General features: G+C 37.1%; 1 protein-coding gene across 1 annotated transcript; it reads left to right on the top strand.

The window, feature by feature from the left end:
• Positions 1 to 3,861: 3,861 nt before the first annotated feature.
• Positions 3,862 to 6,091, top strand: LOC131834083 (ATP-dependent RNA helicase DDX18-like). Its single transcript, XM_059178215.1, has one exon. The coding sequence runs from the start codon at positions 3,909 to 3,911 to the stop codon at positions 5,916 to 5,918; it is 2,010 nt and encodes a 669-aa protein (XP_059034198.1). The 5' UTR covers positions 3,862 to 3,908; the 3' UTR covers positions 5,919 to 6,091.
• Positions 6,092 to 13,179: the final 7,088 nt, after the last annotated feature.

The raw sequence follows: 13,179 nt of genomic DNA, 5'->3' as shown, positions 1-13,179 counted from the left end.
CTTCAAACATACTAAATAATTTAGTATTTATTATACTTATTATTTATTTGCTGAACCTTTCTTAAAATATAAACTTCTTGAGAGAAGGAATATTTATCTCTCTTACTTTTTTAAAAAAATATTTTATTTATTTGTATGAGAAAGAGACCACAAACAGAGGGAGAGGTAAAGGGAGAGAGAGAAGCAGGGTCCCTGCTGAGCAGAGCGCCTGATGTGAGATTCCATCCCAGGAGCCAAAGGCAAATGCTTTACTGACTGAGCCACCCTGGTGCCCCTATTTTTTAATTAATATTCTCAAATAAGTATTTTTAATGAATTAAATAGAAGAATTTAATCATCTCAAAATCCGTTCAGTGAAGTGGAAAAACATAGGGCACAAAAGCAACCTCAAGAAATCTCAATGAATTACCACCTTAACTCCACCTAGATCATTGTAAAAGTTAGCTGAATTCTATGAAAACTTCAAGCAAATATTTTATACAAAATTTAGAAAAGGGTAAGAGAGCCACATTTTATAGAGATTCAGATGCTAGGTAGTTATGAAAACAGCAATTGTCCAGTAAGCCTAGAAATGTAAAGATAATGTTAGAAAATCTATTACTATTCATGATCTGTCTGTAATTTATATCAACAAAACAAAGGAACGTAACCATTCTATTCATTGTCTTCCTAACTGCACACTTGATGACTGCAACCACTCTTTTCCTCAGTCTTTCTGTATAACCTTGGTCACCTAATCTTCAGAAAATACCAGTATTGTTTGGTTTCATCCTCTCTGAACTAGCATGACATCGCATGATCCCAACTCTTTATCTTTTTATTTTTATTTTTTTTTATTTTTCATTTTTACTCTTCTTCACTGACTATGTCCCATGGCCCCTTAACCTCTTCTAAGGATGTTTGTGATCTTTAGAATGCCATGTGTTTATCATCTGGTTATTTCTCTTTGTTTGCTTCTTCAACTATGAACTAGAAGCCATTCCCTCAAGTTCCAGGTCTATTTTCCCTGGGATACTGTGAAGAAAAATACATCCTGACTTGGGATCAGACTAAATAAAAGAGTTGAAAGAAAAGGAAGGATCAAAGTTAGCTCCATGTTTCCCAGCATGAGAGACTGAATAAGTGATGAGATGAAGTATAGTCCTGGAGAAGATCTGAAGAAGAACCTTCATTGGAAGGAATGTGATGATAACATTTTAGATAAATTATTCAAATTATAGATTCTTACATTAGAAATGTGAGGTAGTCAAGTAATAGGATATGTTTATCAAGCAAGAAGTTATGGATGTGACTAAAATTCAGAAGTCATCTATAAAGATGTAATAAAGATACAAAGTTTCTACTTTACTAGAAATAGAAACTGTAGATACTCAGTAATAAGAAAACAAGTGACTTTGTTTGAAGCTGTATTTTCCTACATGTGTATATCTTATTTGAGAGGTTAAAACATAACAAGTGCTGAAGTCACAGAGTGAGGGACTGTGTGATTAAAATCATGTATTTTTAAATGCTTTGAGCATTATTAATAGTATATATGTTGACTTAATTTATTGTTTTTAAAAAGAGAAATGCTGAATTAAGAAAATGGGTATCTTGGGGCATCTGGGTGGCTCAGTCACTTAAGCGTCTGACCCAAATCATGATATCACAGTCCTGCTGACTGGGGAGTCTGCTTGAGGATTTTCTCTCTTCCTCTTCCTCTGCGTTTCTCCACTTCTCTCTTTTTCTCTCAGATAAATAAATAAATCTCAAAAAAAAAAAAAAGAAAAGAAAAGAAAAGAAAAGAAAGGAAACAGGTAACTTTACTATAATTTTCGTGGTTGGAGAATGGAAAACTAAGAATATAATTAGTATCAATTCTCTTTATTCTTCCCAATACAATCTTGCTTTTTTTTTTTTTTTTTTGTCCAGTTACTCTAGGAAAACAAAATCTAATTTTTTTTCCCCTTTCTAAGTATCCACTCTGGTTAGCAAAGAATAAAAAGATTGAAAAGATGAGTGAATAACTCATTGGTTCTTCCTGCTCACTTTAGAATACTTAGAAAATTATAGAAATCTTAAAAATCTGAATCACCTAGATTTCCTTCCACCTTGAAACAAATTAATTTATTGCATGCTATTATGTTTCATCGGGCATTGTTCTATATCTGGGAATATCATTCTAAAACATGAATTTTAATGGCACTAGAATGAGAAAAGTGTAATATATATAATATATAATATATATATATATATTATATATATATATGCCATCATAAACTCATCAGCTATGCCATTCCGTGAGAAGTTCAGAGGGACACTCAGAAGCAGAGCAAAGGAAAGAAGGGGAATTAGTAAAGGGGAAAAAGGACCAGAGGAGTGCAGTCATTGGTACCAATGCAGTTAATTTTCAAAGTACTGTACATATGAGCAGCAGCCCAGGCAGGGAGTTTCAAGAAAGATTAAATGCCTACATTTTTAAAAGATGTCATTAAGATGATAACCGAGAAGAGAACTTTGAATTTATAGAAAAGCAGTAATTGGCCTATTGCAAGAAAGAATTAAACCATTGTATTTCAGGATAAAGGCATGTCACTTTTTCACACTAGGTAACTGAGATCTGAACATATTAAATGATTTATTCAAGTCATACAGTTAGTAGAACAATTGGGACAAGAAATCCGAGCTGAAACTAAGTCAAAGATTCTTCTCATTCTGTTTTGATTTTGTTTTTCTTTTTTTTTTTTAATTTTTTATTTTTTATAAACATATATTTTTATCCCCAGGGGTACAGGTCTGTGAATCACCAGGTTTACACACTTCACAGCACTCACCAAAGCACATACCCTCCCCAATGTTGATTTTGTTTTTCTAAACAAAAGAACGAGGTCAAACGATACATTAAAAGTATTTTTTCTGATTTTAATTTATTGATGGAAATTTCACATATCTGGAAATAAAATCACTTTTTGTATTTTCTTTGATTTATTAAATGGATAACAGGATGTATTTTGAAGACGAAATATGTAGTGATAAATTAGAAAATAACTATTTTTTTACTGTAACTTCTCTGGATATTATTTTTATTATTGCTTATAAAATACAATCTCATAAAAATCTAAGCTGTATTATTAAAAAAGAACCTGTAAATTAGGAGAACAAGCAACAGTTTTTTCCAAATTTCTTTATTTAAAAAGCACTGATAAATCTTAACTCTATAATTTTCTCCTTTTCAATCACTTGAGTTTCAGTTAAAGAGATTTTACTGCAATTTTTTCATTCTTTCCAAAATATTAAAATGGATGCATTTTTCTATAATACATGTAGTAAGTCATTTATAGACCTCTCCTTTTTTTATTATATATTTTAATAAAAAAGAAAATTGGATTCAAAAAATTACTGAAGAAGAAATACTTTTGCATTATTTCTAATGACACAAGATTGTCTTTTATGACCAAAACAGCAAGATGAAATGGCCTACAGAACTGAATAAATGGACAGTCTTCTAGAGTCCATTCTGAAAGTTTAGAGCCCAGAGGCATAGGCTGACAGCACAAACAAGATTCTAGCTCTGGAGCATTTTAAATGAGAAACTCCTCTTGCCTCTCCACTACTATAGGCTTGGCAGATACGTAACCAGAGCTCCGTCTGGTGTCACAGGGAAGGCTCACAGCAGAAACATTGCCATCCTCCAATCCAGCAGTCCAGGGATCTGTGACTCATACATAAGTCATAACTAGTCTTCAGATCACAATGATAGTGTCTGTACGTAGATGTGTGTACATGCATGTTCACATACATACACTCTCTGTCACTACAGTGGAAAAGACTGCAAGTTAAAAGTTGATTCATTTACATGTATAAAAATTATATGAGGTCAACCCGGTAGCCAAGTTGTGGCGCCGCAGCGGAGGCGCTTTACCGACAACATGTCCCATCTACCCATGAAACTCCTGCGCAAGAAGATCGAGAAACGGAACCTCAAATTGCGCCAGCGAAACTTAAAGCTTCAGGGAGTCTCGGATGTGAGCATATCAGAAACGCAAAATGTGGATATGTCTGAAGAACCAGTGGGAAGTGGGAAGGTTAAAAAATCCCTGAAACAGTCGGTGAATGTGGGCTCCTCAGAAGCCCAGAATGGAGAGAGAACCAAAGAAACAGTGGAAACTGTACAAGTTAAAAAAAAAAAAAAGAAATCTACCATAAAAATCAATGGAGAAGCAGCAACACAGCCTCCCAATTCAGAACCGAAAAAGAAGAAAAAGAAAAAGAGAAAAATGGTGGATGATGCTGGGCCTGATACCAAAAAAGTGAAAACTGAAGACAAAGGGGACTCTGAAGAAGGGGCCCAAGCTCCTGAAGGAACAGAAAACAGTGTGGAGAAGCCAGATGATCAGGAAGAGGACAATGAAGTGCCCAGCCTACCCCTAGGACTGACAGGCGCTTTTGAGGATACTTCATTTGCTTCTCTTACTGATCTTGTCAATGAGAACACTCTCAGGGCAATAAAAGAAATGGGTTTTACAAACATGACTGAAATTCAGCATAAAAGTATCAGACCACTTCTGGAAGGCAGGGATCTTCTAGCAGCTGCAAAAACAGGCAGTGGTAAAACGCTGGCATTTCTCATCCCTGCAGTCGAACTCATTGTCAAGTTAAAGTTCATGCCTAGGAATGGAACGGGAGTTCTTATCCTCTCACCTACTAGGGAACTGGCCATGCAGACTTTCGGTGTTCTTAAGGAGCTAATGACGTACCATGTTCACACATACGGCTTGATAATGGGTGGCAGCAACAGGTCGGCTGAAGCACAGAAACTCGGTAATGGGATCAACATCATCGTGGCCACCCCAGGCCGCCTCCTAGACCACATGCAGAATACCCCAGGGTTTATGTATAAAAATCTGCAGTGTCTGGTTATTGACGAGGCTGATCGTATCTTAGATGTTGGGTTTGAAGAGGAATTAAAACAAATTATTAAACTTCTGCCAACACGCAGGCAAACCATGCTCTTTTCTGCCACACAAACTCGAAAAGTTGAGGACTTGGCAAGGATTTCTTTGAAAAAGGAGCCATTGTATGTTGGTGTTGATGACGATAAAGCTAATGCAACAGTGGATGGTCTTGAGCAGGGCTATGTTGTTTGTCCCTCGGAAAAGAGATTCCTCCTACTTTTTACATTCCTTAAGAAGAACCGGAAGAAGAAACTGATGGTCTTCTTTTCATCCTGTAAGTCCGTGAAATACCACTATGAGTTGCTGAACTACATCGATTTACCTGTCTTGGCCATTCATGGAAGGCAGAAGCAAAATAAGCGTACAACCACATTCTTCCAGTTTTGCAACGCAGATTCAGGGATATTGTTATGTACTGACGTGGCAGCGAGAGGGCTGGATATTCCTGAAGTCGACTGGATTGTTCAGTATGACCCTCCAGATGACCCCAAGGAATATATTCATCGTGTAGGAAAAACAGCCAGAGGCCTAAACGGGAGAGGGCATGCCTTGCTCATTTTACGCCCTGAAGAATTGGGTTTCCTTCGTTACTTGAAGCAATCCAAGGTTCCATTAAGTGAATTTCAGTTTTCCTGGTCCAAAATTTCTGACATTCAGTCTCAGCTTGAAAAATTGATTGAAAAGAACTACTTTCTTCATAAGTCAGCCCAGGAAGCATATAAGTCCTACATTCGAGCATATGATTCCCACTCTCTGAAACAGATCTTCAATGTTAATAACTTAAATTTGCCTCAGGTTGCTCTTTCTTTTGGTTTCAAGGTGCCTCCTTTTGTTGATCTGAACGTGAACAGCAATGACGGCAAGCTTAAAAAGAGAGGAGGCGGTGGTGGCTTCGGCTACCAGAAAGCCAAAAAAGTCGAGAAGTCCAAAATCTTCAAACACATTAGCAAGAAGTCCTCTGACAGCCGGCAGTTCTCCCACTGAAGACACACCTTCCTTTTGTCTCGAGTAGCTTTGTCCTGAAATGGATTTTTTTCCCCTTTCTCTAACAAAGGAATTGTAGCTTCAGGATTGGGACTGATGGAACAAGAGTATGAGTTGACGGTTTCAAGCTCCAGGCACTGATACTTCGGGGAGATACCGCTCTTATTTGGGGATGTAAATACAATGGCACTAAATTCATATCTCTCAATAGTTACCCTGAATGTGAATGGGCTAAATGCCCCTGTCAAAAGACACAGGGTATCAGAATGGATAAAAAAACAAAACCCATCTATATGTTGCCTCCAAGAAACACATTTTAAGCCCGAAGACACCTCCAGATTTAAAGTGAGGGGGTGGAAAAGAATTTACCATGCTAATGGACATCAGAAGAAAGCAGGAGTGGCAATCCTTATATCAGATCAATTAGATTTTAAGCCAAAGACTATAATAAGAGATGAGGAAGGACACTATGTCATACTCAAAGGGTCTGTCCAACAAGAAGATCTAACAATTTTAAATATCTATGCCCCCAACGTGGGAGCAGCCAACTATATAAACCAATTAATAACAAAATCAAAGAAACACATCAACAATAATACAATAATAGTAGGGGACTTTAACACTCCCCTCACTGAAATGGACAGGTCATCCAAGCAAAAGATCAGCAAGGAAATAAAGGCCTTAAACGACACACTGGACCAGATGGACATCACAGATATATTCAGAATATTTCATCCCAAAGCAACAGAATACACATTCTTCTCTAGTGCACATGGAACATTCTCCAGAATAGATCACATCCTCGGTCCTAAATCAGGACTCAACCGGTATCAAAAGATTGGGATCATTCCCTGCATATTTTCAGACCACAATGCTCTAAAGCTAGAACTCAACCACAAAAGGAAGTTTGGAAAGAACCCAAATACATGGAGACTAAACAGTATCCTTCTAAAGAATGAATGGGTCAACCGGGAAATTAAAGAAGAATTGAAAAAAATCATGGAAACAAATGATAATGAAAATACAACGGTTCAAAATCTGTGGGACACAACAAAGGCAGTCCTGAGAGGAAAATATATAGCGGTACAAGCCTTTCTCAAGAAACAAGAAAGGTCTCAGGTACACAACCTAACCCTACACCTAAAGGAGCTGGAGAAAGAACAAGAAAGAAACCCTAAGCCCAGCAGGAGAAGAGAAATCATAAAGATCAGAGCAGAAATCAATGAAATAGAAACCAAAAAAACAATAGAACAAATCAACGAAACTAGGAGCTGGTTCTTTGAAAGAATTAATAAAATTGATAAACCCCTGGCCCGACTTATCAAAAAGAAAAGAGAAAGGACCCAAATAAATAAAATCATGAATGAAAGAGGAGAGATCACAACTAACACCAAAGAAATACAAACTATTATAAGAACATACTATGAGCAACTCTACGGCAATAAATTTGACAATCTGGAAGAAATGGATGCATTCCTAGAAACATATAAACTACCACAACTGAACCATGAAGAAATAGAAAGCCTGAACAGACCCATAACCAGTAAGGAGATTGAAACAGTCATTAAAAATCTCCAAACAAACAAAAGCCCAGGGCCAGACGGCTTCCCGGGGGAATTCTACCAAACATTTAAAGAAGAACTAATTCCTATTCTCCTGAAACTGTTCCAAAAAATAGAAATGGAAGGAAAACTTCCAAACTCATTTTATGAGGCCAGCATCACCTTGATCCCAAAACCAGACAAGGATCCCACCAAAAAAGAGAGCTATAGACCGATATCCTTGATGAACACAGATGCGAAAATACTCAACAAAATACTAGCCAATAGGATTCAACAGTACATTAAAAAGATTATTCACCACGACCAAGTGGGATTTATTCCAGGGCTGCAAGGTTGGTTCAACATCCGCAAATCAGTCAATGTGATACAACACATCAATAAAAGTAAGAACAAGAACCATATGATACTCTCAATAGATGCTGAAAAAGCATTTGACAAAGTACAACATCCCTTCCTGATCAAAACTCTTCAAAGTGTAGGGATAGAGGGCACATACCTCAATATCATCAAAGCCATCTATGAAAAACCCACCGCAAATATCATTCTCAATGGAGAAAAACTGAAAGCTTTTCCGCTAAGGTCAGGAACACGGCAGGGATGTCCATTATCACCACTGCTATTCAACATCGTACTAGAGGTCCTAGCCTCAGCAATCAGACAACAAAAGGAAATTAAAGGCATCCAAATCGGCAAAGAAGAAGTCAAATTATCACTCTTCGCAGATGATATGATACTATATGTGGAAAACCCAAAAGACTCCACTCCAAAACTGCTAGAACTTATACAGGAATTCAGTAAAGTGTCAGGATATAAAATCAATGCACAGAAATCAGTTGCATTTCTCTACACCAACAGCAAGACAGAAGAAAGAGATATTAAGGAGTCAATCCCATTTACAATTGCATCCAAAACCATAAGATACCTAGGAATAAACCTAACCAAAGAGACACAGAATCTATACTCAGAAAACTATAAAGTACTCATGAAAGAAATTGAGGAAGACACAAAGAAATGGAAAAATGTTCCATGCTCCTGGATTGGAAGAATAAATATTGTGAAAATGTCTATGCTACCTAAAGCAATCTACACATTTAATGCAATTCCTATCAAAGTACCATCCATCTTTTTCAAAGAAATGGAACAAATAATTCTAAAATTTATATGGAACCAGAAAAGACCTCGAATAGCCAAAGGGATATTGAAAAAGAAAGCCAACGTTGGTGGCATCACAATTCCGGACTTCAAGCTCTATTACAAAGCTGTCATCATCAAGACAGCATGGTACTGGCACAAAAACAGACACATAGATCAATGGAACAGAATAGAGAGCCCAGAAATAGACCCTCAACTCTATGGTCAACTAATCTTCGACAAAGCAGGAAAGAATGTCCAATGGAAAAAAGACAGCCTTTTCAATAAATGGTGCTGGGAAAATTGGACAGCCACATGCAGAAAAATGAAATTGGACCATTTCCTTACACCACACACAAAAATAGACTCAAAATGGATGAAGGACCTCAATGTACGAAAGGAATCCATCAAAATCCTTGAGGAGAACATGGGCAGCAACCTCTTCGACCTCTGCCGCAGCAACATCTTCCTAGGAACAACGCAAAAGGCAAGGGAAGCAAGGGAAAAAATGAACTACTGGGATTTCATCAAGATCAAAAGCTTTTGCACAGCAAAGGAAACAGTTAACAAAATCAAAAGACAACTGACAGAATGGGAGAAGATATTTGCAAACGACATATCAGATAAAGGACTAGTGTCCAGAATCTATAAAGAACTTAGCAAACTCAACACCCAAAGAACAAATAATCCAATCAAGAAATGGGCAGAAGACATGAACAGACATTTCTGCAAAGAAGACATCCAGATGGCGAACAGACACATGAAAAAGTGCTCCATATCACTCGGCATCAGGGAAATACAAATCAAAACCACAATGAGATATCACCTCACACCAGTCAGAATGGCTAAAATCAACAAGTCAGGAAATGACAGATGCTGGCGAGGATGCGGAGAAAGGGGAACCCTCCTACACTGTTGGTGGGAATGCAAGCTGGTGCAGCCACTCTGGAAAACAGCATGGAGGTTCCTCAAAATGTTGAGAATAGAACTGCCCTATGACCCAGCAATTGCACTATTGGGTATTTACCCTAAAGATACAAATGTAGTGATCCAAAGGGACACATGCACCCGAATGTTTATAGCAGCAATGTCCACAATAGCCAAACTATGGAAAGAACCTAGATGTCCATCAACAGATGAATGGATCAAGAAGATGTGGTATATATACACAATGGAATACTATGCAGCCATCAAAAGAAATGAAATCTTGCCATTTGCAACAACGTGGATGGAACTAGAGCGTATCATGCTTAGCGAAATAAGTCAAGCAGAGAAAGACAACTATCATATGATCTCCCTGATATGAGGAAGTGGTGATGCAACATGGAGGCTTAAATGGGTAGAAGAATAAATGAAACAAGATGGGATTGGGAGGGAGACAAACCATAAGTGACTCTTAATCTCACAAAACAAACTGAGGGTTGCCGGGGGGAGGGGGTTGGGGAGAAGGGGGTGGGATTATGGACATTGGGGAGGGTATGTGATTTGGTGAGTGCTGTGAAGTGTGTAAACCTGGTGATTCACAGACCTGGGGATAAAAATATATGTTTATAAAAAATATATGTTTATAAAAAATAAAAAATTAAAAAAAAAAATTATATGAAAACACATTTTTATTTTATTTTTTGCCTCCCCTGCGTTGGGTTGAAAACCTATTTTTAAATAGTAGAAAAAGCCCCATATGATTCTTGTTTTAATAGTCATATATTATAGAAAAGGACAATGGTCAACACATGCTTGGTTAAATAGTTTTGATTTTTGCCATATCATCAGTATCTTGTGATTAAATATAACTTATAACTTATAGGCTTCATATCAATGTTATATCTGTATTTATAATAGACCTAGGTTGCCTCTCTCAACAAAGGAAAGATACATAATAAATATTCCATCCCTATTCATTTCCAGTTCAGCCCTGTTACCATTGATGATAAATTTCAACTGCTTTCTTTCTTTCTTTTTTTATTTTTGAAGGTTTTATTTATTTATTTATTTGACAGAGATCACAAGCAGGCAGAGAGGCAGGCAGAGAGAGAGGAGGAAGCAGGCTCCCTGCTGAGCAAAGAGCCCGATGTGGGACTCGATCCCAGGACCCTGAGATCATGACCGGAGCTGAAGGCAGAGGTTTTAGCTCACTGAGCCATGCAGGCATTCTTAACAGCATTTTCAACTTCTTTGCTGAACTCACCTGGAGAAACTCTAACCTGGGGTGATCCAACCTCCCCAGTCTTTTATACATTATTGTTATGTGCTCCTGGAGCAAATGTATGGTCCCTGATCACCTTCTAGCCATCATTTAAATCTATGTTCAGCAACTTTCCTCAATATCCAAAATGGGACCTCCATACCTTCTCACACTTGTCAGGGCCTCACCTCCTACCACCTTGACTCATTTATCACTTGCCAAGAAAATATAAAAAGTCAGCCAATCATGAGCTATTTAACTCTCTCTACCCTCTTAGGATTGCCTCCCTACTGTCTTAGTGAGGGGCTTCTCCTGTATGAGGCTAATCCACTACCTCTAAGAAAAGTCCATGTTCTGGTTTCTCTCTGATACCTCAATGATTTTCCCTTTATCTCTACTTTGACTTCTTCCCTTTATCCTATGAACCCATATAAATTACTCCTGTTTTCTAAAAATTTCCCTTAAGCTTAAATTTTCATCTAAATCTTCTCTTTCTCATTAGAATAGAGCATTTTGCACAGCAAAGGAAACAGTCACCAAAACCAAAAGACAACCAACAGAATAGGAGAAGATATTTGCAAATGCCATATCAGATAAAGAGGGCTAGTATCCAAAATCTAGAAAGAACTTACCAAACTCAACACCCAACGAACAAAAAAACCAATCAAGAAATGTGCAGAAGACATGAACAGACATTTATGCAAAGAATACATCCCAATGGCCAGCAGACACATGAAAAAAGTGCTCAACATCACTTGGCATCAGGGAAATACAAATCAAAACCACAGTGAGATACCACCTCACACCAGTCAAAATGGCTAAAATTAACAAGTCAGGAAATGATGTTGGAAATGATGTGGAGAAACCCACATGTAGGAAACCCAATGTAGGAAACCCTCCTACATTGTTGGTGGGAATGCAAGCTGGCGCAGCCATTCTGGAAAACAGTATGGAGGTTCCTCAAAAAGTTGAAAGATCTACCCTATGACCTAGCAATCACACTATTGTGTATTTACCCTAAAGATACAAAAGTAGTGATTCAAAGGGGCATGTGCACCTGAATGTTTATAGCAGCAATGGCCACAATAACCTAGATGTCAATCAACAGATGAATGGATAAAGAAGATGTGGTGTGTACACACACACACACACACACATACACACACAGAGGAATACTATGCAGCCATCAAAAGAAATGAAATCTTGCCATTTACAATGATATGGATGGAACTAGAGAGTATTATGCTGAGTGAAATAAGTCAATCAGAGAAAGACAATTATCATATGATTTCTCTGATATGAGGAATTTGAGAGGCAAGCAGGGGGTCATAGAGGGTAGGGAGGGAAAAATGAAACAAGGTGGGACCGGGGAGGGAGACAGACCATAAGAGACTCTTAATCTCAGAAAACAAATTGATAGTTGCTGCGGGGTGAGGTGGGATAGGGTGGCTGTGTTATGGACATTGGGGAGTGTATGTGTTATGGTGAGTGCTGTGAAATGTGTAAGTCTGATGATTCACAGACCTGTACCCCTGAAACAAATTATACATTATATGTTAATAAAAAATACATATACTGAAAAAATACAATGCAATTATATATGGCTTCTTTGCATTTAATTTAAAACAATAACCATTGATAATCATTTATAAATTTATCTATTACAAAATCTCAGACACAACTACAAAACTCCTTCAATGTGTTCAAACATACAAAATGATCTGCTAATTGTCCAAATTGTCCAATAGTCCAATTGCATTTTCTGAAACATCTCTCTTAGATGATCTATTTTAATTTTCCTTCCCTAAACTGCTATACACCAAGAGTCCTAGGAATCCTAGGATTTCTTTTCATTATTGGGATATTTTAAAAATCTCTTTCTTTTTTGTATCTCTTGATTCTTGGTCTCATTTCCTTCTCTTTATTCTTTGTGTGTTATTACTTTTATAATAGTGGATTATGCCCTCCATTAGCTTCTTGAAAGAGTGAGTGGTAGATAGATGTTTCTAAAACCTACATCCTGGTAAATGTTGTTTATTCTGCTATCACCCTTGATTTATGGCTTGGATGGATATAGAACTTTTACTGGGAAATTATTTTCAATTTTTTAAAAATATTCTTTCAAGTTCTAAATATTCTGGTTCTCTATGATTTCATGTAAGTAAAAACAGTTAAAAATTTCAGTGCATGAGAATACTAAATTAAATTATTATTGAGCATATGATTCTTCAGTTCTTAAAAGCCAAACCTAAATGAGTCTTGAGGACTTTCAAAAACTGAAACCATCCTAAGCCACTTAAGATGAATTCTATTCAGTATATTATGTGATTTCACATAATATGTATTTTTCACTTTTTATTTTGAAAAGAAGTTCAACTTACAG

Source organism: Mustela lutreola, chromosome 6 (assembly GCF_030435805.1).
Source record: "Mustela lutreola isolate mMusLut2 chromosome 6, mMusLut2.pri, whole genome shotgun sequence".
Lineage (NCBI taxonomy): Eukaryota > Metazoa > Chordata > Mammalia > Carnivora > Mustelidae > Mustela > Mustela lutreola.
Note: the sequence above shows the minus strand (reverse complement) of the source record. Positions and strands in the feature narration are given on the sequence as shown.

Bases quoted from the DNA above. Each gene is read 5' to 3' on its own strand.
- LOC131834083 (XM_059178215.1), top strand. From the start codon at position 3,909: ATGTCCCATCTACCCATGAAACTCCTGCGCAAGAAGATCGAGAAACGG.